The 27,789-nt window shown below is 44.3% G+C and overlaps 1 protein-coding gene across 5 annotated transcripts in view; it reads left to right on the top strand.

The window, feature by feature from the left end:
- Positions 1 to 27,789, top strand: part of FAM107B (family with sequence similarity 107 member B) — a 73,057-nt gene that overhangs the window by 19,412 nt on the left and 25,856 nt on the right. The window contains exon 2 of one of the 5 annotated variants that reach the window (XM_042230569.1): positions 18,839 to 18,918. The exons of 1 other annotated variant lie outside the window; for it this stretch is intronic. Coding sequence is in view for 1 of the 4 variants with exons in the window: in XM_060397376.1 (XP_060253359.1) it covers positions 7,431 to 7,557 (127 nt within the window). In the remaining 3 variants the exon portion in view is untranslated. 3 more of the 5 variants (XM_060397376.1, XM_060397377.1, XM_060397378.1) reach the window with 3 other exon arrangements.

Genomic DNA, 27,789 nt, shown 5'->3' with positions numbered 1-27,789 from the left:
CTCGGCTTCTGTTGGTTAATTACTTCCTCTACGAACTTCTCCCCATCCTTCCCACAGCTGATGTTGGCGAGTAAATATGCCGGTTGGTTGGGTGGGGCCTTGTCTTCTTCCTGCATCTCCACCCACCCTATCTTTACAAGTTGGGTGGGGTGCCGTATCAGGCCACGAAATTCTGTGACCCCCTTTTAAAAAAATAAACAGAGAGCTGTGCTGCCGGCTTGTGATCGCCCCTAGATGAAAGATTATTAAAATGGAAAAGGGCCATGGGCCGGTGGGTGGTTGCTTGCCCAGGAAGGTGAGCTTGCTTCCTGTTGTCTGAGCTCTCTGGTGCATTCCATGGTTCTGCATTTCATGTCACTTGTGGTTAATAAATAGCAGGTCCTTTCTATATAGTCTGTTTGGTTCTGGGTTACATACATTTCTCCAAAGAGTCCTAACTCTGGATCTTAAATAAGACCTAGATCGTCTTATTAGTTAAGTGGAAAAGGACGTGTCCTCGTCTCTCTGCCTGGATGACTGCTGGCTAATGTATATTTTCCTCTGTCCGGTTTCTTTAAATAGAGAAGTCGTGTGAGTTCGGAGGCTCTCAATCACGCTGCTTGGTTCCACCTTCTGGGCCTGCAGTTTATTATTTAATAGCTTTATCAGTAAAATGAGGATAATAATAGTACACACTTCATGGAGTTTTATAAGAATACAGCGAGTACACTTGCAGAGTGCCTGCATATAGTACAGTCAGCATTCAGTTCAGTGTTAAAAAAGTGTGGGCATTGATAATAACATAAACCTGAGGACTCTGGTGCTGGTTTTGGAACTGTTATCCATCTCCTAGAGATGTGGTCACCATCTTTCCTCTGATCATGAGCAGAGGGAGTTGTGTGAGAACTGTGCACGCATTTCTGGGGTTGACAAAGAAGAATGTTTAAAATCAGGAGTCGCTTAGAAAACCAGAATCTTTTGGGTTACAGGATGTTGAAAATAGGTTCTTTGGTTGGAGATGGGTTTATTTTAATGTGTCTAGAGTTTTATCTGCTGTCACCAAGACTACAGCAGCAGAATGCCTGAACTGAAGCTGTCAGCCCTGGAAAGCATCCTGCACAATCCTGATCAGTCAGCCTCAACTCCCCACAGCCTGTCTCCTTACCTGGGCTTTGATTTAAAGACTCCTGTGGTGGGACTTCCCTGGTGGTCCAGTGGCTAAGTCTGTGTGCTCCCAATGCCTGAGTTCAGTCCCTGGTCAGGGAACTAGATCCAGCAACTAAAGACGCCACATGCCACACTGAAGACACGCACAGCCAAAATAAATAAAACAGGAGACAAACAAAAGTCCCGTGGCTGTGGGCCCCTGCGGATGAAGCCCAAGTTAGATGTCCTCTGGGACCTCTTAATGACTTTATCAGGCTGGGGGCAGGGGGAGGCGGCTTTTAGCATCTTCCAGGCCAGTTGAGTCCCACCGTGTTCAGGGATGTGGAACTCTGAGACCTGCATCAGCCGCTCCTACAAGTGAGAGAGTCGACCAGAAGCTGGCCTCGCCTTGCCGCCTCCCTGACCTAGTTTCAGCCACTTTCCTCTTCTGTGGGCTCCAGCCACACTGGCTTCTTTTCTGTTTTTCCTACACAAGCCAAGCTCACGCTTGCCCAGGGCTGGACGGGCTCTCCAGGGCTGCCGTCTGGAAAGCTCATCCCAGGTCCTGAGCTTCTCCATCACCCTTTCCAGAGCCAGTCCCTGACCTGCAGCCTCTTACCTGCCCACTTGCCCTCCTTCCCAGGCACGTTGCAGATACCTTGTCTGGTCACTGGTTTCTTGCTCGTCTTCTTCCTGCCCTCGCCCCACCACTGGATCAGAAAGTCCATGAAACCAGAGTTTCCAGCACAGAGACACTGCTTTGTTCTCACATGCGGGCCTTTGCTGGGCTGCCAGGTGTCCTTCTGGTAGGGGAGATGGCTTCTCCTACTTGCAGAGCAGCATGAGGGCGCTAGGTAGTAATTACCAAGGATAACCGAATGGTCTGTCTGCTCCGTAAGCTGCAGAGAGAAATGTTTGGGAAACGTGTTCTGTAGAATACATGATTTGAGCTTCCATCTTGGCATGTAAAGAAGGCTGAGCACCAAAGAACTGATGTGTTCAAACTGTGGTGCTGGAGGAGACCCCTGAGAGTCCCTTGGACAGCAAGATCAAACCAGTCAGTCTTATGGGAAGTCAACTCTGAATACTCATTGGAAGGACTGATGCTAAAGCTGAAGCTCCAGTATTTTGGTCATCTGATGAGAACAACTGACTCATTAGGAAAGTCCCTGATGCTGGGAAAGATTGAGGGAAGAAGGAGAACAGGGCGTCAGAGGTTGAGATGGCTGGATGGCATCACTGAAGCAATGGACATGAACTTGGGCAAACTTTGGGAGATGGTGAGGGACAGGGAAGCCTGGTGTGCTGCAGTCCATGGAGTCGCAAAGAATCGGACATGACTGGGCGACTGAAGAACAACTTGGCATGAAGTCGGGATCTTGGGAGGCCAAATAGGAGGCTCAGGTTAGTGTTTCCTTCTAGTGAATTAACATGAATGAAAGGCCAGTGACTTCAAGGCCAGGCCTAATCCTATGCCCTTGGCCTTTAACTGTTTTCTGACACTGTGTACCTGGAGCTCAGTCCTAGGAGACTACCCCCTCCCGTCTTCATAGGCCCATCTCGAATTATTGGTCCCCAGGTGACCCACTCCTGTTTCTTACTGTGAGAAAATATACATATGAAATTTACCATTTTAACCATTTTTGAGTGTATAACTAGTTCAGTGGCCTTCAGCACATTCACATTGTTGTACAAGCATCACTGTCATCCATCTCCAGAACTGTCTTCATCTTCCCCAAATGGAAACCCTGTCCTCATTAAACACTAACTACCTGTTCCCCCTCCACCTGCCTTGGTACCTGCCCTCTCTTTTCTGTCCTCGTGAAAATGATGACTCTAGGTATTTCGTATACTGCGTGGGATCACACAGTATTCGTCATCTTGTGGCTTGTTTTTACTTCACTTAACATAACATTTTCAAGGTTCATCCATGTTGTAGCATGAGTCAGAATTTCATTCCTTTTTAAAGCTAAATAGTATTCCATTGTATGTGTCCGCTATATTTTGTTAACACATCTGTCTGTTGACGGATCTGTCTTTTATACTGTGGGTTATAGTCAGCATTTTAAAACATAGTAGGAAACGTTTGCCTGTATTAAGGATCAGTAGTCTTTTGTGAAATGTGTGTGTGATGTGTGTGTGTGTATGTGTGTGAGTTGTACTAAACCATACTCATTTTTGTATGGACATTGTAGAGCAGAACCCTTCGGCATCTCCCAGGTCTGTGGCACTCATCACGTAGAGAACTCTGCGGTGCTTCCTGTGTTTTGGGAGGGATGGGCTAGGAAAGTAGGAGTTTGAAGAGCAGGCTAACTCTGCCTCCTTGTTTGTTTTAAGCATCACGTGTCCAGAGTGATAATACTTAGAAGGAATTCAGGTGGGCCCAGTGGGAGTCAAACAGCTTTGTTTGTAAATAGTTTTCAGGGTTTTCCCTGGAGCTTGTCTCTCCTGTCTCTCTGGGGTCCTTCCCTGCAATAGGGCGTGGAATGAGATGGGGCTGCGTGCCCGGGAGAGTCTGCAGCTCCCGGGGGGCAGGCTTGGGGTAGGAGTTGACGTGGACTGTGGATCAGAGCTGAGGTCAGCTCGTGGGATGTTATGTCTTGATCACGCCTTTGCGGTTGTTGTGTCACACTCTTTGTCTTGATCTGGACTTGGTATTTCCTACTAATTTAGTATCGGTGATCTAGCCCTAGGAGGAAACTTCCTTGGTTTTAGAGGGACAGACCCTTCAGCCCAGAGGTCACTCAGGTATTTGTATGAAATGCGGACTAGTGCTCAAGACCCTCCTCCCCTGATGCTTTTTTCCCCTACTGTATTAAACGCTTCCCTCCAAAATAGAAACATCCCAGCATATTTCACGAGTGGACTGTAATGTCATGAATTAAGATCATTAAAAGTATACGTTTGCATTATCTCACAGCCTGGATGCTAGGGAGATGGTGGGGGTTACAGAGAATATTAGAATTCCACCTCCTTTAGTTGGGGTGTTGTTGTTTAGTCACTAAGTTGTGTCTGACTCTCTGCGACCTCCGGGACTGTAGCCCGCCAGCCTCCTCTCCCTGTGGGATTCCCCAGGCAAGGCAAGAATACTGGAGTGGGTTGCCATTTCCTTCTCCAGGGGATCTTCCCAACCCAAGGGTCAAACAGGAGTCTCCTGCATTGGTAGGTGGATTCTTCACCACTGAGCCACCAGGGAATCCCCCTCTAGTTGGGAAGGGGATTATAAGTAGTTGGAAAGGTCAATCAAGGGTGATCAAGGGGTGTGAATGTCAGGCTGGGGATGGTGCACATGCAGACCTGGGGAGATCACAGTGCATTTGTGGGTGTGAGTGTGTGTGTGTGTGATCCTGGTGCATTTGCGGCTGTATATGTGTGTGATCCCGGTGCATTTGTGGGTGTGTGTGTGTGAGATCCCCGTGCATTTGCGGGTGTGTGTGTGTGATCCCAGTGCATTTACAGGGTGTGTGTGAGATCCCAGTGCATTTGTGGGGTGTGTGTGTGTGAGATCCCCGTGCATTTGCGGGGTGTGTGTGTGAGATCCCCGTGCATTTGCAGGTGTATGTGTGTGTGTGATCCTGGTGCATTTGCAGTGTGTGTGTGTGATCCCCATGCATTTGTGGGGAGTGTGTGTGTGAGTGTGTGAGATCCCAGTGCATTTGCGGGTGTGTGTGTGTGATCCCAGTGCATTTGCGGGGAGTGTGTGTGTGTGTGTGTGTGTGAGAGAGATCCCCGTGCATTTGCATGTGTGTGTTTGTGTGATCCCAGTGCATTTGCAGGGTGTGTGTGTGTGAGATCCCCGTGCATTTGTGGGGTGTGTGTGTGTGAGATCCCCGTGCATTTGCGGGGTGTGTGTGTGAGATCCCCGTGCATTTGCAGGTGTATGTGTGTGTGTGATCCTGGTGCATTTGCGGTGTGTGTGTGTGATCCCCATGCATTTGTGGGGAGTGTGTGTGTGAGTGTGTGAGATCCCAGTGCATTTGCGGGTGTGTGTGTGTGATCCCAGTGCATTTGCGGGGAGTGTGTGTGTGTGTGTGTGTGTGTGAGAGATCCCCGTGCATTTGCATGTGTGTGTTTGTGTGATCCCAGTGCATTTGCAGGGTGTGTGTGTGAGATCCTCGTGCATTTGCAGGTGTATGTGTGTGTGTGACCCTGGTGCATTTGTGGATGTGTGTGTGTGATCCCCGTGCATTTGCGGGGAGTGTGTGAGTGTGTGAGATCCCTGTGCATTTGTGATGTGTGTGTGTGTTTATACCACTTATTGAGGGAGCTGATTCTTAGGGGGAAATGTTTGCTTTCATCGATAGGTTTCAATTCGCCTGTATAGAGGGTATTTACTTGTAAGCTCTGTGCATGTTTTTCTGCACATGTTCTGCTGGAGACAGTGTGTTCCATCTGGAAGGTCGGTAACCGGTACCAGGGTCCAGCGTGGGACGGTTTGTTTTTCATTGTTTGCTCTCGTTTCTATGCCAGATGAAGTCATGCAGTTGCACACAGAGATGGGTATGCAAACTTTCCTGCTTTTTGAAGTTGCTGCAGTGACTCCCTTTGAACTTTAGTTCTTATTTTTAAAATTTCCAGCAGGAGAGCTCCTTGGTGGGGGAGAGGTGGTGGTGGTGGTAAATTCTTGTTCTGGGTGCCTTGCTTTTATCACTAGAAAAAAAAGCATTACTGTTGGGAGGCGCATTCCTACTGTGGTCTCTTCATCTGTTGCCTTGAACGAGGAGCCTGAATGATTCTGAAGAGATTAGCATATATCCTCTTTAACGTGTGGTCACTTATGACTTGAATAGGTAACATGTGTGGGGTGATTTTCTGGGCAAACTTTATCTTCCTGAAGGATGGCTGTTAAAATGTTGAATGTTCATGATGAAAGCATAAATATGTGAATATCTGAGGTCATCGTAAACCTTGAGATCTTCCCCTGGGTCATTGAATAGTCCTTCAAATGTGTGAACTTGAACTAGTGGGTTTAACAAAACATCAGACATATACAAGACTAAATAAAAAGTCATGTCTTGTTATAGTTCGGGATGTCATGTCTTTGCCAGGGAGAGAGCTCTGTAAGAGGCTATCTTGCAGTTGTAAACTAATTTTTTTCCCCCAACAATTTCTTCAAATGCCCAAGCATCTGTTATCAAACTCTGGATGAATTGCCCTTTGCTCACCTTTTAAAAATATCTTTCAACATTCAGTAAGTTTTGTCTCCATTATTTTATCCATGTTTCATTCAGTGCCTGGGCTCCTGGTGATTAAATTGTGTTTCTTCTTTGAAGATATCCACTTCCGGTACAATGTGACTCTCCAGTGAGAATTACAGGACTGATGTGTGTGTTGAAGTGCTTCATTTTAGCAAAATTTCATTTCCTTTGTAATTGTTTTGCTTCTTATCTTGACTTTCTCCCTGATGGTTGTGGTTATAAGATGCACAGACTTGTGAGAACAGCAACAAGACAGTCTGATAGGCCTTGGTTTTAATTTGCTGCCTGTTCCTTGGTTGGGGTGCTTTACTTGGGTGTCCATCGTGGAAACAGCATTTTCAGTCTCTGTTCATACCCGTCTGATGACCCAAGGGGATTTAAATGCCGTCCTTCATTGTGGTGTCATAATTTCCACAGTGTTTTTGACTTGTTTTGCTACCTACTACTTCACACTCCTGTCTTGCCTAGATGTGCACAGATATTTGGTGACAGGGTAATGTTGATGTAGACAAACAGATCACACACACACACCACACCAACTCCAGTGCATGGGGGCATGGGATCGATTCCCGGTCGGGGAACTAAGATCTTTCCGGCCACATGGTGTGGCCAAAATGCTAATCATACATTTAAAAATGAAAATAAAAATGTACAAAACCGAAAATTTTCAATAGCAATCAATACATGCCATCTTAAGCAGTAATGGCTTAGCTTTTGAAAGCTTTCATTCATGGACGAATTCTCTTTCTGTAACTGAGGAAGGTGGTTTAGAAGTTCGTGTGTCTTGGTAGCCACATTAGTGGCCACCCCTAAGAACACCCTGCTTTCTGAAACACTTTCACACCCCTGAACCGCTGAGAGCTTGCTCTCTCCCGCCTTCTCTTCTCTTTCTGGATCCTCCCCTTGGGTCTCCTTTGCAGCCTCCTCTTCTTTGTCCTCCCTTTGGTATTTGGGGGTTTTGGAGGGCACCTTTGCCACCCTATGAGTAATATGAGCGGTTTCCTTGGCCTCAGTCGCTTGTGGATTTGGGGCTCTCAGATCCACACACCCAGCCCTTATCTTGACTCCCGAGCTCAAGTACTGTGTCCAGTGCTTCTTTGATTATATATGTTCACGTGTGTGCTTTACGGGCGTCTAAGCACCGTGTGTCTCATGGGGATCTTGCCGTTCTTTCTCATCAACCTTGTTTATCTTAGAGCATCCATTGTGGCGAACGGCTCCACTGTGCCCCCAGGTGAGTTTGGATCTCTGGTTTTGCTATGCTCCTGCCTTGAGCTCCCTCTCTCTTCTTCTGATGCATCTTGTATTTGAGGTCTGTGCCTCCACGTGGCTGTGAAGGGGCCTCCCTGGGGCTGTATTTCATCGGGATGATCTTCCTGTTCTCAGGGCCTCCTGGGCTTTGCTTGTTCAAACCCAGCGCCTGTCATGTCTTCTCCTCTGTTAAAGGTCTGCTTTCCGTCTTAGAACGAGAGCCTCATGAGAGCAGGACTTGGTTTTGTTCACTGCTTTGTCCTCAGTATTGGGGAGCTGGGCACCTGCTACACCTGCAATACGTGTTTTTTTAATTAATTACTTTTTAAAATTAATTAACATTTTCGCCATGCCATGGGCATGTGGGATCTTCCCCAACCAGGGGTTGAACCTATGCCTCCTGAAGTGGAAGCACAGAGTGTTAGCCACTGGACCGCCAGGGAAGTCCCAGTAAATATGTATTTTAATGAAAGAGTTTTTTATTTTCAATCTGATTTTTTTTTTTTTAACTGTGACTGGTTCCTTTGTAGAAACCATATGTTTTGGAAAAACAGGACAAAGGTAGAGAAGAATTCCTCTTCTGGAGATGCTAGGAATGTCTATAATGATATGACAGTTTTGGACTTTTTGACTGGAGTGTTGTTGATTAGAAAGTAAAGTTGTAACAGGCACTAAGTGGGTGTTTTCTTATTTCCATCAAGTTCTGGGCTTGGTGGTTGGGAGGCAGCATATATCACTGACTGCAGAGTTGACAGAATCGCTTGTATAGTTTGGTAGGAGGAAGTAAAAATGGATGATGGTAGCTGTGAAGATAAGCGTGTATCAGGTACCATCATTGAATCACTCTGCTCTAACCCCAGATGTCTCGATAATTTATTATTTTTGTGTTTTTTAAACAAGTGGAGAGGTAGTTGTGGTCAGAGATCTATATCTGATTTCCCAGTGTCCTGTTTTCCTTGCAATATCTGCTTTAAAAAAGTGGTAACAAAGTGTTGAAATACATTAAGTATTTGGGGACCTGATTATTTAGAAACTAAATGTGGGCCAGAAGAGGAAGGATTCCATTCAACAAAGACACTCCTCATCTATCAAAGGTCTTAGAGAAGTCTCATTTTGAGTAGAAGTTTGTTACAAGCAAACAAAATAATGGATAGGTTTATTTGTTTTAAGGAGACCCTTTATTCTCCAGCTTAGTGGCTGTCAAACTTTTGGATCTCAGGACCTGTTTACAGTGTTACAAAGCAGTGGGTTGGCCAAAAAGACCATGTTTTCCTGTACCATCTTATGAAATTAACACAAACAAACTTTTTGGCCAACCCATTACTTGTGGCCCCTCAAAGACCTTTGCCTGTTGTAATATCTATTGATTATTTATTGTTAGGAATTAAAACTGAGAAAGTTGAAAAATCTCACTTAAAAATGACAAAAATAACTACAAACCCATTCCAGTTTAGGAAAAGATCATTTGTATTGAAAAATGTTTCCAAAACAGAAAAAGAAAGATGAACATGATTTTACTTTTGTGCACATTTCTTCAATCATGTTTAAAAATGGAGCAAAACTGTTCTGCTGAATTGAAACAGTAGTGAGGCTAGTGGCGTTGTTTTACCTTTTTGCAAATCTATTTCATAACCAGCTATAATAGAAAATAACTCAGTTCTCATGTCTGCTTCTGCATTCAGTCTGCTGTAGGTTGTGTCAGTTGAAGTATATGCGGAAAATCCAGTCTCATGCAGATACATAGCTGGTTAAGGTGGGAATACTGAAATAACCTTTACAGGGAATTATGGATGGCACAGTGTGGATTCTGACACCATGACAATGGTTTTTTTCTTACTCTGTTAATGTTAAAATTCATCAAATTACCTTTCTTTTTGAATAAGAAGAAGGAAAAGTGAACCAGTTTAATGCCATATTATGCAACCATATTTTAAAAGTATTTTATCACGGATGGAATGCTTACAGATGTAGTAAATTGTCTCCTTAGTATAACCTTCATTTTGCTAAAAATTAATGAAAAGACATATGTATTAAGTGAAAGGAAAATATATCAAAATATGGATGTGTTTAGTGATGCATTCATGGATGATATTTTATTTTCTACATACTATTCTGATTTTCCAAATTTTTTAGGATCACATTGCTTCCAAAACTTGGGTGAGGGGAATTTTTTTTTTTAATAGGGAAATAAGTGAGTCTGTTAAGCCTTTTCCCTCATCCACAGGTTACCTTGTATGTGAAAAATCCCAGTTTTTATAGTTGGAGTGATAACTAACATCCCTTTCCCTCCTTTAAGTTTTTATTTACTTATCAGATTACTATAACTTTTCTATGTCTGTTTTCAACCTCAGAACTTTCCCTCTTTCTTTGGATAACAGTTAATTGATTTATTAGAGAAACTTTACTCAGGACTTATTCAAGCAAAGTATTGATGGTGGAACTTTATAGCAAGGACACAATTTACTTTTCCTCATTTCTGCTACACCCCAAGCAAACACAGATTCTTATCTAAGTAAAATGGTGAAAGGATTTTGTCCTATGGTGATAGTACAGCTCCTTTAGTAGTTGAGAAATATCCTGGAAATTAGCATATCATTAACCTGTCAGTTATTTTATCTAAGTCCTTTTGTCAGCGGTGTGTTGTATATTTCTCTTTACAGTTGTAGGGCTGGAAGTTGGAGTGTGTACACAGAGCTGCAAAGGGCAGTTCACATCTGGGGATGAGCTCCCTGCTAACACCTGGATTTAGGAAGCCTGTTTACTGGTTGTTGTGTAACTGACACGGTGGTGGCTTTTGTCCTTTATGGACAGGAATCCAAATATGCTGATGGTCTGTTTTCCTAAAAGTGGAGGACTCCATCCTGTTATTTCTTTGTTTTATGTTCCTTGTGATATAATTAAGTGATCATTAAGATGTCTACAGAAGCAGCTAAGCACCCACAAAGCAGGAAATTAGCAATTTTGGATCCACTACTAATCATCTTAAAGATATGAACACTGTTACTTTGACTCTTCCAACTGAACATACAGTTCTGTGGCTTTAGTTAATAAATTAGTGACTGTTAATGTTTGCAGTCTCTCCCAAGACTGTTTACAAAGGCACACCTGACTCTGAAGTATAAACTGTGATAGGAAATCACTTAATTGCTTATCCTAATATTGTTTTACTAAATTAAAAGACTGTTCTATTCTCTGCTTAAAACAATTGAGACTCTTCTACTTGGGGGCATCCTTAAAGCATTCATCATTAAATTTGGAAATATTCTAATTTAATTTTAGTCAGCTTTTATGAGTTGAACATTTTGGAGGCTAAGAAATGTACTCCAAATATACCTACTGATTTCTTCCTTTTATAATTGAAACGAATCTTTGAATTTAATTATTTCTTGTCTCTGTCATTGTCCTTAATGTGGTAGACTGGGCTTGGACGGTATCACAGATTCTAAGTAAGACATAAGAAGTGTTCCTATTGCATCACCATAATCATGAACTGTGGGAGCATTTAGGATATACTCTGAAATCGTTGCCACAATACAGAAGATAGACTTGATGAAGGCAGGAACTTTGATTCTGTTCCTGCTAATTGCATGCTGTTTAGAAAGAACAGTGCGTTTATGCTCAGTTTCTCCGTCGTGTCTGACTCTTTACAACCCATGGACTGTAGCCCACCAGGCTCCTCTTTGCGTGGAATTTTTATGTCAAGAATACTGGAGTGAAGGAGAAAAAAAAAGAACACTGGAGTGGGTTGTCATTCCTACTTCAGAGGGTCTTCCCAGCCCAAGGACTGAAACTGTGTCTCCTGCATCTCCTGCATTGGCTGGCAGAGTCTTTACCGCTGGGCTACCTGGGAAGCTTGAATACCTACACGGGTGACGGTGTGTTAGTCGCTCAGTTATGTCCGACTCTTTGCAACCCTTAGGACTGTAGCCTACCAGGCTCCTTTATCCATGGAATTTGTTAGGCAAGACTACTGGAGTGGGTTGCCATTCCCTTCTCCAGGGTATCTTCCCAACCCAGGGGTCAAACCCAAGTCTCCCACATTGCAGGCAGATTCTTTACTGTCTGAGCCACGTGGGAAGTCCAGGAATACTGGAGTGGGTAGCCTATCCCTTCTCCAGGGGATCTTCTCAAGCCAGGACTCAAACCAGGGTCTCATGCACTGCAGACAGATTGTTACTGCTGAACTATCAGGGGGAGCTGAACCTAGATGGGAGATGATCAAAAAACATGTTCCCAGCAGTAAATTGGACAGTTCCAGATGCAGGCTGGGGGGCAGCATGCAAACTTAGGACAGAGACAAATGGTGGAAGGACCCAGGTTAGATAGGGTGATCTGGGCAGATGGTGTATGAGTGGAGATTAAAGGGTGAGCCTTTGGTAGGGAGAGATTTGCAATGGGGATGAGCTGTGGTGGGGGGAACTGGCATGAACACAAACTAGGTAAGAAATGAAAGGAGGCCAGTGGGACTGGAGGGTGGGGAGTAAGGTCTGGAGAGAGATGCAGGAGATGAGGTGTGAGAAGTACACCTGGGGAGGGAGTGACAGCCACGGTTGGGGTTTAGAGAAGCTTGTGATGAGTGACCTGACCTTACCTCATTTGCATTTTAAGACAGTCCCATGGGAGGAATATCAATTCTTAGTGCAGGCTACCTGCTTTAACATTTTTTTTCTTTGAAAATGAAGAGAACATTGGGACAGCATTTTTAGCCATGAAACTGTTGCTTTCTGAGTGTGTTTGAGAAGCAGTAATAACAAGGTTGAGCTTCTGAAGTGACTCAAGTGGTAAAGAATCTGCCTGCAAAGTAGGAGACGCAAGTTTGATCCCTGGGTCGGGAAGATTCCCTTGAGAAGGAAATGGCAACCCACTGCAGTATTCTTGCCTGGGAAATCCCATGAACAGAGGAGCCTGGTGGGCTACAGTTTACTGGGTCGAAAAGAGGCAGACATGACTGAGCGACTAAGCACACACAATGGCAAGGTGACCTCCTAAATTTTCACCCTCAAATTAACATTGTGGCTTAACTGTGGGGCCAGGCTGGTGGCCTGGGTCACATTCTGCAGGTTCCCAGCAGGAAGAACACTTGGGAAGGGGCTAGTCCAGCCAGTGGTTGGCACAGCTTTGTGGTGTCAAGAGCAGAACCGTCATTCATCGGGACTGTGACCAATGACAATACTGTGACCTGGCTGACGGCTGGCAAGCCAAGCGCTGACTGATGTATTTTCTTTTTCAATCACAGCATCCTGGCTGAGCCAGGAACAATCCAGAAACACCACCATCAGCACTTGGAGATATTCTGTGCTTTGGGGAAGAATGGGCATGGACTAGTTTATTGTAAATTTCTGATGTCAAATTACTGGTGGTGAAATCAATCGTTTCAGATGACAGAGGAGGACCGGATGGAAGGCCTCTTTAGAGCAGTTGTTATTAATTGTTATTAATCCAGTAGTGTTCTTTATTGTAGGGAATGCTGAGAGAGGAGTGCTGTGCTGTCTTACTGGTTTGCTTTCTTACTCTGCCTGGTTGCCTCTAAGCATGGAGAGTCTGGGTGTACAAGCAGTGAGGGGCTGCATTTCAGATACAGAATTTAATCTGGATTTCTTCTGGTCACAGATCTCCTGAAGAGTCACCCTATTATTTTCTATTATACTGAAAAAAATAGAACTTCCAGGTGGCTGAGCAGTAAAGAATCCACCTGCAGTATAGGAACGCAGGAGACATGGGTTCAATCCCTGGGTGGGGAAGATCCCCTGGAGGAGGGCATGGCAACCCACTCCCATAGACAGAGGAGCCTGGCCAGCTACATACAGTCCATGGCCATGCAAAAAGTCAGACTGAAACGATTTAGCATGCATACCTAAAGATGGGCAAAAATAGTTCACACATTTCCCCTTTGCGGAGTTAGGGAGTGGCTTAGATGGAGTGGCTTAGAAAGGCCTGTCTCTGTTGGGGCGTGACTGTGTTGCCTGGTGCAGTGTGTGTATGTGTGTGTGTGTGTGTGTGTGTGTGTGTGTGTGTGTCCAGTGTGTGTCTGTGTTCAGTCTGTGTCGTGTATGTGTGTGTGTGTGTGTGTGTGTGTGTCTGTCCTGATTGGTGAGAATCACTGCTCTCCTGGTCTGGGGCTCACAGGTGAGGAAACTGACCACTAGGGACATGATCCTTTTCTGAACCACAGAGCCTGGCAGTGGCTGAGCTGGGACCAAGACCTGGCATTTTTGGTGCTTGGACCTGTGGCCTTTGACAGAATGTGTTGTTTGGATTAATTGTAAAGAAAATGGTCAGTAGCAGATGTAATGAGGAAATAAGTAACATCCAGTCATTTCAAGCCACTGAGTTGGATCTTGTAAAACTGGCAGTGAACTATTTTAAGAGAAAACAAAATTTGATTTTAGCTAGTGAGGTGGAAACAGCTTATTTTAAAAAGTGAGAATGAGGCAAAATAAAACTAGATTAGAGGCAAAATAAAACTAGATTAGAGGCAAAATAAAACTAGATTAAATGCAAAGGTGTTCATCTAGGGTACTTTGTATCTTTGTTTTATAATCAGGCATTAAATAAAAATGTCAGTGAGTATGCCACTACTATATATAAGATAAATAACTAATAACCTACTGTATAGCACAGGGACCTCTACTTAATACTCTGTAATGACCTGTATGGGAAAAGAATCTAAGAAAAAGTGGCTGTATGTATATGTATAACTGATTTACTTAACCGTATAGCAGAAACTGACTTGACATTGTAAATCAACTCTAATACAATTTTTTAAAAAGTAGTATGTCAGTGGGAATGACTTTCGATCATATGATTGTATGACTTATGATTGTAAACTCATAATGTTATCAGTACTTAATTTAATTAAAATAATGAATGTATTAGGAAATCTACTTTTGTTAGATAATATTATTTAATCAGGTAGGTTGTTTCATAATTTTTTCCCTAAGGGTAAAAAGCCACTGTATCTCTTCAGATTGTTAAATAGCTATATATCAGCAGTGTCCTGTTTTCTGAACATTCATAAATTCAATGTATGTCCTTTAGATTTATGAGTGTATTTTTCCAAGTCAGCCTTATGGGTTGTATTCCCTTTTGGTTTGGCAAAATAGTGATTCCTTTCTTTAATATGCATTTGTCCATTTTTGGCTGTGTTGGGTCTTTGTTGCTGCATGGGCTTGTCGGTGCGGTAGCTTCTCTTGCTGCAGAGCCCAGGCTCTAGGGCTCATGGGCTTCAGTGTGTGGCACGTGGGCCCAGTAGTTGGAGCTCTTGGGCTCCAGAGCAGAAGCTCAGTAGTTGTGGTGCATGGGCTTAGTTGGCCCAAAGCCTGTGGGATCTTCCCGAATCAGGGATTGAACCTGTGTCCCCTGCATTGGTAGGCGGATTCCTTACCACTGAGCCACCAGGGAAACCCAAACTGGGGAATTCTTAATACTTGGAAAGTATATAATATAATTAGTGATAGGATGTATAGTGTAAAACAAAGAGCTAAATTGGCAAATACTGATCTATGCAGGCATTTACTGTCTACTGTTTCTATGAAAACTAATAGTTTAAGTCTAACATATATAGCTAGCTTGTTACACCTTGAGGGCACATGCACGGTTAATTTCTTTGTTTTTAAAACAGACTGGATTCAGTGATTGGGTGATGTTGTATTATTGACATGTCTTTGATCAACTTGGTGAAATTAACTTGTTTGATGTGCTTTGGTTCTGTTCATGGAACCAGCCCGTCAGTGCTTCTGTTTACCCACTTTTTGAGGAGTAAGGAAGTGGAGGAGGTAGCATTTGCCAACTAAGGTGGACAGGAAAGCAAGGGAGAAATGTAACCCCATTTTGAAAAGTTCTGTCGACACTCATTAACCACTCAGTCCCGGTACTTCCTGTTTCCAAAACTGTTTTAATGCCAGCCTACCCTCCACTATGAGATTGTTTATTGCCTTCAGCAGAATTCCTGGCATATTTGAGGCTCTGCCCCTCTAATTCCTGCCGGATCCCCAAGCCACAACTGGCTCAGTCGCTCTCCTGCCTTCATTCTGTCCCTGGTCAGGACCTCACAGGGTAAATACAATTTAACCCTCGTGATTGTTCTGGGGTGCTCCTGCCGTGCCTTCTGAGTCCAGCCTTTGTGCTGTCTGTCTGTCATTGTCTTGGCTCTGAATGAAGCCTGACAACTCAGCCCTGCCTAACAAACGTTAGACACTCACCTCCCTTCCTTTAGTAAACATACTCATGGTAGGTGTTGTGTACCCTTGCCTGCAGTGCTGGTGAAATATTTCCTAAGGTTAATAAAAGGTATTTGTAGGGGAGGTGTGTTTGAAGGGTGGAGCAGTGAGAGGGTAGGAGGAAAACAAAGATAAGGTTTCTATTGCTGAACAAAAGATAAGTTTCTGAGTTTGAATAGGTGAAGCCCACTCACCTGAGATATTTGGTGACCTGCGCAGGTAGCAGCTGAGATGCTGGGTCATGGGAGTGATGAGTCCTTATTAGCAGATGTTAATCTAAACAGCAACCCTGAGAAGGGAAGATAAGGAACCAGGCTCAGAAGGCAGCCCCCACACACGTCTTGAAATGAGTTGACTTATGTTTGAACTCTGGCCTTTCCATGACTAGTTGTGTGAATTTGGATAAGTGCCTTGGCCCAGGGATCCCCAACTGTCAGGATCTAATGCCTGATGATCTGAGATGGAGCTGATGTAATAATAATAGAAATAAAGTGCACAGTAAATGTAATGTCCCTGAATCATCCCAAAACCACTCCTGCCCCCTGTTTATGGAAAAATTGTCTTCCATGAAACTGGTTCCTGGAGCCAGAAAAGTGGAGGACTGCTGCCTCAGCCGCTCTGGCACTCAGAATCTACCTCCAGTGTTGTGAAAATGCACTATGTGGGGACATTTAGGACTGTTCAGCCCACATGCTAATATTTATTGAGTAATCATTTTAGGTATTTATATTGTTGAACCAAGGTCATCCAGCTAATACGTGGCAGAGTTGGCTTTGGGCTCCTCAGACTTTAAAGCTTAGCTCTTTCTCCTGTTTCATAACCACCACTACTGCTGCCACGTCTCTTTTTACCAGGAAGAAAAACAGATCAATTCTTAGTTGCCTCCCTTACCATTTTCTGGCCCGGTTCCCATGTGGTCGGTGTAGATGACCTTGGACAGTTGTGTTGCAGGTACCCAGGACTGGAGAACTTCCTCTTACTGTTTTTTTTTTTTATTTTTTAAAATAATTTTATTTAGTTATTTATTATTGGCTGTGCTAGGTCTCCATGCTATGTGCAGGCGCTCTCCAGTTGCAGTGAGTGGGGGCTACTCTCTAGTTGTGGTGTGCGGGCTTCTCATTGCGGTAGGTTCTCTTGCTGCAGAGCACTGCCTCAGTACTTGTGCACGGACTTAGTTGCTCCTCGGCATGTACGATCTTCCTGGATCAGGGATCGAACCTGTGTCTCCTTCCTTGGCAGGCAGATTCTTTACCACTGAGCCACCAGGGGAAGCCCCATCTTACTCATCGTTCACTCCAGTTAACTGTGGATTTTGTCCTGTTTCTTAAAAAATATGTAAATAGAATTGTTGTTTTGGTGTTAAGAAGCTGAGTTATACTGTAATTTTTAACAAATAGGCAAATGCCATAAAGTTGGTTTTAAATATTGCTGTACTATGGCTATCATTTTATTTGTGGATAGAGAAACTGTTGAACCTGCTTTTAAAAAACACTTTAGTAAGGGGAGAAAATACCGCCTTGGTGATCTCCATCCCCTATGTTCGTCATCATGGAGAAAAAGGCTTATCGCTGAACTATGAACAAACTTAATTCTCCAAGTAATCTCTAATTTGTATTCCTTTTCTCATTCACACATAGCTAGAAGGATTTGAGGTTATTCTTTAGCGATTGGAATAATGGTATTTTAAAGATTAGACAGAGGAGAAGATGATGGCTTCAGCATTAGTAATAGAAGCCCAAATAAGCTTTTAAAAGGTCGTGGTTCTTAAGTGTTTCCCATCTGGAGGGAATGGTAACAGTTGGCATACATGCTGTCTTCCAGTTTACATTTCTGTTGGAAATTTTCAGGTGTCTTCCCTAGTACCCTGAGTGCTGGCAGCAGCTGGTGGCAAAGTTAAGTAAATGAATTAGGATAAGATTTTCCAAGCTGCATCCATTAGTGGATCACAGAATCAATTTAGTGGGTCACAAGAAGCATTACCTGGAGTAGGAAATGGCAACCCACTCCAGTATTCCTGCCTGGAGAATTCCATGGACAGAGGAGCCTGGAAGGCAACAGTTCATGGGACTGCAGAGAGTCAGACCCAACTGAGCCACTAAGCAAGAAGCATTACCCCCTGCTACCTCCCCCCCCCCCAAATAGTGAAAATTATCAGAGTGTATATAGGCTGGTATTGCTTCTGGAAACTTCTACTTCAGTTTGTTTTAGTGTGGGCTTGTTATTGGGTCCCTGTGTATAAAGACAATTACAGACAGGAAAAAAAAAAAAAGTTTGGAAGGCACTGATCTGAGGTGTTTTTGAAAGTTTATCAGCTTGAGAGCAAGTCTAAATGTTGCATGGAAGGGAAGTTCTTTAGCTGAGTCCTTGACATTGGTTTTTGTATAGGGTTCACAGAATGAAATTTAGAAACACAGTGTGGTAACTCAGAGATTTTTTTTCCCCCAAAGCTAACATATATTTTATAAATAGAAAGTAAGGTTTATGATTTTAACGCCAGTGGTTCATGGATGAAATTACCAAATAAAGTTGATAGTGCCTTCCTAATTATCGTATCACATGTACCGTTGTGTTTGTAGATTTTGTACTATAGACTGAATTTAAAATTTTTAAATTTGATTCTTAAATACTTGGGTTCATACTTAGTTTGGCATTTGTAAGATTATAAACTAAAGGGTAGTGATTTTTGTTCCTTGAATTACCTTGAAAACTTTTTAAATGAAACATTTTTCATGGCCTTTGGCTATATTTTGCTTTTGAATATTTCATTTAAGTAGGTAAAACTATCCTGTCTTAATTAAGCTTTTTAGATTCTTTGTTTTATTTTTTTTTTAAGGCATCAGGGAAGTAGTTAGCTATCATGATACAACTGTAGTTTCTTGTTAAATTATTTTATAGCTGTTCTTCTGGAAGCTGTGAATGATTTCCTTTATAACCAGCTCTAAGTAGAGGAGAAATTTTCATTATGAATGTGTTGATATGCCCTTTATCCTTGCCTTTTTCATTTAATTAACCAGTAGCTCCTGTTGTGTGTGGATTTTAAAACAGATACAAAGTTCTGAACTTCCGGAGAAGAGCTGTAGAGAAGTCAGAAGCTGATGGGAAGTTTCTGGATGCAAAGTTCTTGAGTAAGGAGTCCTGTTGCAACAAAAGAAATAAGAACATCTCAAAATTGGGTAACTTCAGGGAGAGAGAGAAGCAGAGTTCTCCATTTCCTATGCAACTGGGGTTGAGCAGAGCATTTGCTAGTTACCACCTGTCCTGTTCTTAATCAGTATTGCTGCTGTGGATGTATCAAGACTTGGGGAAAACGTATAATTTAACAGTATTGTTGGTAAGCAACAGATTTGATTGAGATGCCAGAGTGAGTAGCCTGATGGAGGATGTGTTAGTACTCATGGAACTTGTCCTAATCCCTCTTGGCTGAGGACCTGGGGCTGTAGACACTGGTAAGTGCATACTTGGATGGAGGGAAGAAGGGGCGATGGCTAAGGCTTTATTTTAAGAGAGCATATCCTTGGTGGAAGCTACCAAATAAATATGAGAGTTTTGAAGTAGTCATAAATTGTACATAAAACATTTTATGTTTGAAAATAAATATCCCTAAACCATCTTGTTGGAATAAAGATGAGTAATATCACCCAGTTTCTGTAGGACCTGGGTTATGATTGATGTGCTTGTCAGTCAAGCTAAGTGCCTATGTCTCTGAGGCCTCTGTATGCTCTCGGAATAGATACATTTTTGAAATCTTGACTATTTTCTAATTAACCTCGAGCCCCCTTCCTTTCCAGTAAGAAGAAAGGCTATGTTATGTTAGGCTTTTCAGAGATGGTGGCACCTGAGACCTGCTGGTTTAAATGCAGGCTCCTTGTTTTCAGGCTTTTGTTTTTCTGTATTCCTTGCCAAGTAGATTGCTGTCATTTTCCCCCCGTTCTTATTTTGAAAGTTTTCCTCTGCCTGTTCCTGTACATGGAGGAAGTCAGAGCTCCAGTGGAGGCCCAAGGGGGGTTGTATCTAGTTTGTAGGTTGGGTGGGCCTGTTAGATGGCGGGGGTAGGGAGGGGGTAAGAAATCACTGTCTAGATTGCAGAGACAGCCTCTTGGAGCTGGGGGCACCTTGTTTTTGTTTTGCTGTGACTGCAAGACAACCTGAGGGAACACGGTAAGGCCTGGCAACCTAGAATGACAAACCTCTGGGGGAGCTGAGTTAATGTGTGGAGTTCAAGCAGAGAAAGTTCACCTCAGTGTGGTTTACTCCCTCGTTCTGGCATCTCCTCCCACGACAAATGTGTTTACGTTTGAACTTTTGCCAAAATCCCCTTCATTAGAAAAGGGGAGTTTTTTGTGGAAGGAGAAGCTGAAGGCTGAAAGGGTTTCCATTAAAAGGAAGGGTTTCCGTTGAAAGGACCCCGTCTCTGTTGCTCACTGTAGCTTTCCTTATGAATGTTCTGATGTCAGAACACTTCTGAGAAACGACTGGTACTCTAGTTTCCCCGTCAGCTTTGGAGCGGAGAGCCAGGGTGCCCACTGACTTCACCCAGAGGGGCCCGGTGAGCCCCTCCTCAGAAGGCCGGAGTGCCTTTGAAGACAATTGAATTGGGTTTGTGTCCTAGTCAGCTCCGGCTGCTATAGGCTGAGTGGACGCAGGAGCCTGGTGGGCCACTGTCCATGGGTTGCAAATAGTCTGACACGACTTGAGTGGGTTAAACAACAGACATTTATTTCTCATGGTTCTGGAGGCTGGAAGTCCAAGATCAGGGTGCAGATGGGATTCCTGGTGAGGACTCTCTCCCTGGCTTACAGATGGCAGGCAGCCTTCTCACCTGAGTCTTTACAAGGTGGGGTGGGGGGAGATGCCAGCTGTGTTATCTCATCCTCCTATGAGGACACCAGTCCCATCATGGGAGCCTCACCCTCGTGATTTCATTTAGACCTGATCATCTTACAAAGACCCCACCTCTGCATACTGTCACATTGGGGGTTGGGGCCTCAAGATACAAATTTGGGGGAGACCCATTCCACCCATAACTGTCTGTGTGTGGCAGAGTTGATTGTCTACCTAACAGATGTCCCCCCTTCACTGCTGGAATGCCGTGTCCCCATTTTCCCAGGGCCCTTTGTTGCTGTGGTCATCACAGGACACAGCTCTGGCCAGTGAGAGGGCTTCTGGGAGCGGCCTCCCTCCCAGATAAAGGGACGCCGGATGGGGGGGCGCCTTCCCAGTCGGCCTTTCCTCCTGGAGATGCCAGGGCTGCTGAGCAGAACAGAGCAGTGAGAAGATCCCAGTGCCCCCCTGACACCACTGACCTGCGAGGCAGCCTTGCACAGCCTAATGCCACGTCCTTGTGAGAGGTAAAAACGAGCCCTTGTGGTGCCGCTCCTTTCAGGCAGGTTTTGAGTGTGGTCCAGGGCATCCTCACTGATGGAGTCACAGGGGAGAACCTTCCTCCTTTTGGAGCTGGGAGGAGGTACAGTCTTGGGAAGACCTTATCCCTGACACTGGCCTGGTCTTCCCACCCTCAAGGTGCACATATCACAGTATTGATTGTGAGCCTGTCTCCTCCAGGCCTTGAGCTCTGGACAGCAGGGACCACATCTCACTCCTCCAAGATCTTTAGGGGCTGACTCAAGGCTCGTACAAAGGAGTGGACACTCGTAGTCTGGCCTTGGCTTAATAACCCTATGCTGGTTTTGGTGTCCTCATCACAAGACTGGCTATTTGTTGTTCACAGAAAGTCTACCGGGTAACCAGAAGAGGAGTAAGTGGGAAAACAGACTTTAATTAAAAGTACCTGGGCTGTGCACACAGCTGCTCTCTGGGGTTTAGTTAGCGCCAGACAGTATTCCAAAGACCCAGATGGAGACGTGCCCCAATCCTCATGCTAATTTGTCACTGTGGAAGGAGAAATAAAATCAGATATTACATGTGTATAATTATGAAACATATTAACCATCCAGAAAAGCACATAATTGTAACCATTGTTTCTCACATGAAAATCTCTTTAGAGTGAAAAATGAGGTTTTTGCAACTCTGCTGTATTTCGCACGTGAAGTAATTGAGTTTTTGGAAGTCAGAGCATAGTGTATTTGAGATGAAAAGTTGTAAAAGTATAGAATAATTGTCATTTTACCACTAAGGAAACAGACCCGGAGAAGCAATAAGTCAAGATTCAGGTTAGTGGACCTTTAATTTTCAGGTTTTCTCTTGCTGTACCTCATGTTATTAGTAACTTATTAAGATAAAAGAGTGTCAAATCCCCCCAGCCAGCAGCCCCCAGGAATGCACGTGTCATTGTAGAGATTCAGTTCATTTAGCAGCAGGGCGAGTGTGGCCTGGAAGAGCATTGGGATTCTGGAATTCTCTTGGAAAGGCAGAGTTAGGTGTGCGCTTGTGCTGGATGACTTGAAGGTGGGGTTAGAGAAATGGGGCCAGAGCTGGTTTGGATGTGGTAAGGAAGCAGGTACATTTCAGTGACTGGGTATCTTAATTTTTATATAGGATGCAAGAGATTAAAGTGGGGTTAGAGTTGCCACTTGGTAAATAATTAGCAGTCACAGGTTAGTGAGAAAAGTGGGACGGTCATTCATTTTTGTGGAGGTAGGCATGGGCTTGGTGTCTGGGTTCTATGCTAAAGTTTATGTCCTGATGGAATATTGGGGTTGGTTATTAGTAAGGCCTGTCTTTCCTTGTCCCATTGTTGGTAAGGCAGATTTTTACTTTTCCGGTAATTGATTTGGTTTGATCCTGGATAATGATGCTTGAGGAATGGTTGGCTTTAGTAGGAGAAGAATGAGATGGTGAGTGGAGAGGCCAAAGAAGATGTCTGAAGTCACTCACTGAGTCTGAACAGTCACTGTTCTTCAGTGTTGTAGTTGCTCAATGTTAATATCAGGTTTTTAAAAAAAGGCAAATGAGTTGTCTTCTCCTACCCTAAGAGGCATGGGTTTTTTGTTTGTTTGTTTGTTTTTGTTTTTTGCCATGCTTCATGTATGTGGGATCTTAGTTCCCTGACCAGGGATTGAACCCATGCCCCCTACTTCGGAAGCGCAGAGTCCCAACCACTGGACCCACCAGGGAAGTAACAAGAGGTGTTTTTGTTTGTTTTGTTGTTTTAATCGTCACAGTGACTTTGTAGTCTTCTGGAATTCGGCAGGATGTAGAAGCAGGTGGAAATGTGGATACTTATAACTGAAGCATATTATTATCTCCAAAGATGCCATCCAGTTACTGATCAAGAGGTACTGTTAATGGTGGTGGTAGTGCTGGTGCCACCCTCCCCCCCAAATCAGTAGGAAATGAATTTAGAAAACTCAATACAGTTCAGTATAGGAGTCAGAAGTGAGTGAGGTGGTGTAGTCCAGCCAAGTGGGAGCCGGGGCAGACACACACTTTATGGTCCGGGCTTGGCCACCTTCTCTTTGAATCTCTGGGCCTCTGTTTCCTCCTCTTTGGTGCCGGGGAAGTTGAACAGATTGTCTCTGCTCAAAGTTTCTCTGTTAAGTCCTTTTTGAAGATACTCCCCTCTTTGGAAAATACTTGTTCAGTTTCCCGTAAAATGGACCAGGTCATCCATTTTATGAAATTACTATTCGTTTCTAAAAGCAGGAATGCTTGAGGGCTTTGAAAGCTAGTTCAGCAGGAAGTTGTTTTTTTTTTTTTTCTGGTCTGTGTAGTTTCCTTCCTCTCAGCGGGGACCAGGCCTAAACCCACATCTTCCCAGGGCATCCCCTTTGTAGTCTCCGAGGTGTTAACACCTTAGAAAGTCATATCCAGTAAATGTGCTAAGGGAGGCGCCTTTATTCAGGAATTTTCAGTTTGTGGGTAAAGGCTGGTGTTGTGTGTTTACAAATTTGATGACTATAAAATAGCATTATATAAAATTTAAGTACTTTGATGCATGCAAATGTTGAATGCAGGAATCAAAAGAGTAAAAGAAATTGATCAAAAGTTGCCTGATTTCTGAGACAGTAGGCCAGGTGGCTTGTCCCGGGTGTTTATGGAATGGCCAGTGGCAGCCCCACTCTTGCTGGTGACAGGAAAGCTTTGCATGTTCAGTCCATATCATGCTCCGTGCTGCCACTCAAGGGCTTTAGGATTTCTGTTGATGGGGGGTGGTATTTAATGTGCACTTATGTCAAAACATCTTTTTAAAGATTTCAGTGATGTTAAGCAGATCTTCACCATGAGGTGTGTCAGTGGTGGTGCCTGTGTTGGGGTAACGCCCCCCGCCTGCCCGCCCCAGCCATAGCTCTGTGACAGAAGCACTGAAACTTTAGGAAGAGTGGGGCGCATCGTGTTGTTGACTGAGGGAAAGGAGCACAGAGCACATTTAGAGGTACAGAGCTATCCCAGAGAGGCGCTAGAGCAGAGTGGTGTGGAGTGTGGACTCTGGAGCTAGCTGTGCAAGCTTTGCAGCTTTAGGGAATTTACCTCACTTCTCTGGGCCTCAATCTCCCCATCTGTACAATGGGGCAGATTTTAGTATCTCCCTCAAAAGGTTGCGCTGGGCACTCCCCCTGTGCTTCTCAGGGCACGTGCACTGAGCGAGTTCCTGGGCAATGCCAATACAGCTGGTCTTTGGACACTCCAGATACCTTTTGTTCACGCAGATGCACGTATTAGAAAATAAAGGACATACTATTTTGGAACCTGGTGTTTATCTCCCATTCGATCCATCATGAATATTTCCCCTTTCATTACTTATTCTAATAATATGATTTTAAAGGTGGATTGTATTACATTATTAGATATTTGAGTGGGGTTTCTTTTTTCACTCTCATGAACCACACATAAAATATTCTTATACATATGTTTTGTGTACATGTCTGATTATCTCTTTGAAGTAAATTCCTGGGAGTGGAATTACCAGATTCACGGATGTGTACGTGTTAAAGCCTCTTGTCACAGACTGCCCACAATTCTTCAGACAGGAAGTAGCAAAATTTTATCTTCTTATGAATAGCCTGTGAGAGTAGATAGTGATTTTCTAAATGTAAGGCAGCGAGGAGAAAAAACTGTCGTTGACTGTATGAAATTCACGTGTTTGGGCTTGTTGGGAGTAGGCGGAAGAAAGTGGATTTATAGAGAAGGCCAAGATATGTCAAGAAGAGCTAAGAAGGAGCAAAGGGCTGAACTGTGGCTTGATTTCAGGGTAGTTTAGGATTCAGACGAATTAATTTAATTGTAGTGTAACGTATACTTGCTATATAGGTGGTTTCACACAAAGAAGAATAAACAGTGCTTCGTTTTTGTTGATCATATATGATATATGTGTGGTTCTTGACTGGAGTATCTAGGGGCTCCCTGGACTGGGGTTCTGGTTTAATAAAGCCTAGTCCATGCCCCCTCCTGTGTGGACATCTCTAGCCCTGGACCAGGCCACTGAGACTCTCCTCGAGGGACTAGGAGTGAGGGTGGCTGCCTCTGGAGTAACGGCGCATCAGGACCAGAAAGCCTAGATGTCAGACACTGGGAACAGGGATGAGGAAGAGTGGAGGGCATGGTGGGGCGTGCATGGAACATGAGAAGGGTGCCCTCCCGGGGTCCGTCAGGCCCTGATGATGGGGCCAGTTTCGCAGCCTTGGGTCAGAAGCCCCGTGGTGGGAGCACCAGATAAGCCGAACTCTTCTGTATTCTCAGAATGTTAGAACCAAGAAGGGAGTTCAGGGCCGTCTGGTCTAGCCTTCTCTCGTTACAGATAAGGAAGATAAATAATTTATTGTTTTCAATTAAACTTCACCTCATAAGTTTTTAAAATCAGATAGTCAACCTTGGAACAGAATGGGCTTTCTTTCCTTGTTGTGGGAGAGCCGAACTTTTGAGAATTGAAAGGGCTGAATGGTGGACGGGAAAGCAGATGGCATGAGGGACCGTATTGCTCAGCCCTGGAACACTGAATAGATTTCACATCAAACCTGCACCTCCCCCTGGTCACAGGGGCCTCCCGCATGTCTGGCTTCAGAGGGGCACACATCTGCCTGGCCCCCAAAGGCTTCAAAGTAATTTTGGACTTAGGGGAGTTCTCCTCATGTGACAGCCGCATGTTTTTCTTGAATTTACACATGCTAGTTTTCTTAGAGCAATTCCTCAAAAATGGTCTTCTTTTCCGTTGAGTAAAGAAACACATGTGACAAATACTTCTTTTAAAAAGCGACAGCTGCTCTGAACACAGACGGCGCCTTCTGCCACTGGGTGACACTGTTAGAGCACAGAACACTCTTTGAGAGTAAAATCAAGGGTCTTTGAACTTCAGACCTCATCAGGCTACTTTACCTAGGAGAGAGAGAAGCTCTGAACCCCTTAATGGCCATCTATCAGATGTTATTTGATAAGTGTAATTTATCAGCCTACGGCAATTTTGAGGCCAGCGGGTTTAGGGTAATCAATTATTGAGGAAATCTGTTAATTGGGCAGCATTTCAGTTGCTTAGAGGCTTGTGCAGATTGATGGGCTGCATATTAATGAGGTGCTAATTACTTCATGGGAATATTGGTGCAAGCCTGTGCACTCAGATTTATTTCCCACCAGACAATCTGAGTTATCTTTCTGGGGCAAAAGACACCTGGCTCGTACATAGCAATTCATGTTACAGACTTTGAGTGAGGGTTTTGGGGGTCATCTTAGGCGAGAAGGAGCATCGTCTGCTGGGTTAGAAAAAAATGGGCATTTGGTTCCCTGGACTGATATGTACCAGAAGAACTAGGAACTTTGTCTCTCACTCATTCTGAGCTTTTTCTTAAGATTTTTTTTTTTTTTGGATGTAGATAATTTTTAAAGTTTTTATTGAATGTGTGACAATATTGCTTCTGTTTTGTGTTTTGGATTTTTGGCCACAAGGCATGGGGGATCTTAGTTCCCCAAGGAGGGATTGAACCTGCTCCCTCTGCATTAGAAGGGGAAGTCTTAACCATGGGACCACCAGAGAGGTCCCCAAGCTTTGTCAAGATCAGATGAGGACAGAGTTTGTTCAAAGCATGAGATGTCCTCTTTCCCCCTCCCCTGCTTTCCACCCCTTATGTAGGTCTGAGCTCTGCACGTCACTTGTCAGTGAGTCAAATTGAGTTGAACGATACACAGGAGGTATAGATAGCAATGTTTCTGCAGGTAAGAAGTGAGGAAAAGTCAGGCCTTCCCTTTGTGACTTTAAAGTGAGAAACTGTCATTGTCATTTTCATAGCAGCAGCTATAAGCATCATTAGAGAGGGGCTCACAGTGAGTGTCCTGTTGGAACAGAAAGGAGGAAAACCGCAAGAGGAATCAGGAGAGGCTTCAGGAGATGAGCTGCCTGGTTTGAATTCTCCATTCCTTCAGTGTCTGCCCCCTTCATTCAGTGCAGTTCTTCCAGGTGCCTGTGGGGTGACTCCCAGCCTGGGAATGCAGGAGGGAATAAAGCTGGGTGTGCCGCTGGCTCCCCTGATGCTTAGCTGTGGGCACGCGGAGCCAGTAGCCCCACCTTCCTGTTGGTTCTTCTCCATCCACTTGTCATGGTGGGGCTGCTTCCACTTTGGACGGCATATGTTTGAGGCATTGTGCTGGGGGGCAGGGTGACTGAAATTGGTCAGGGGTCTTTTCCAGTTGGTCAGGGGTCTTTTCCCCACTGAAGGGATGCACATCTCTCCTGCAGGAGGGACCACCTGGAGATGCAGGAAAAATTGATGGATGATGAGTGTCAGGTTCATGGACGGAGGGAACACCAAGTAACATTGTACTCAGCACTGCAGATGGGAGGGAGACGGCTGGGTCAGTGGCCGGGGGGAGAAATTACTCACAGAACTGGAGGACTAAGGGTGTGGGGGCTGGGAAGGCGAGGCTGAGAGAAAGGTCTGGAGCCTGTTCCTGAGACCTCTCCGCACCAAGAGGTCAGGATGGAAGAGACACGGGGCCATCGGGTGTGGGGAGAACCAGGAGAGAGGGTCATCCAGACGGCTGGCTTTCAGGTTGACAAGGAGATGGACAGCAGCTTTGAATTCTCACAAGAGGCTGGGGAGAAGGTACCCCAA

This window comes from Ovis aries, chromosome 13, assembly GCF_016772045.2.
Source record: "Ovis aries strain OAR_USU_Benz2616 breed Rambouillet chromosome 13, ARS-UI_Ramb_v3.0, whole genome shotgun sequence".
In the NCBI taxonomy this organism is placed as follows: domain Eukaryota; kingdom Metazoa; phylum Chordata; class Mammalia; order Artiodactyla; family Bovidae; genus Ovis; species Ovis aries.
Note: the sequence above shows the minus strand (reverse complement) of the source record. Positions and strands in the feature narration are given on the sequence as shown.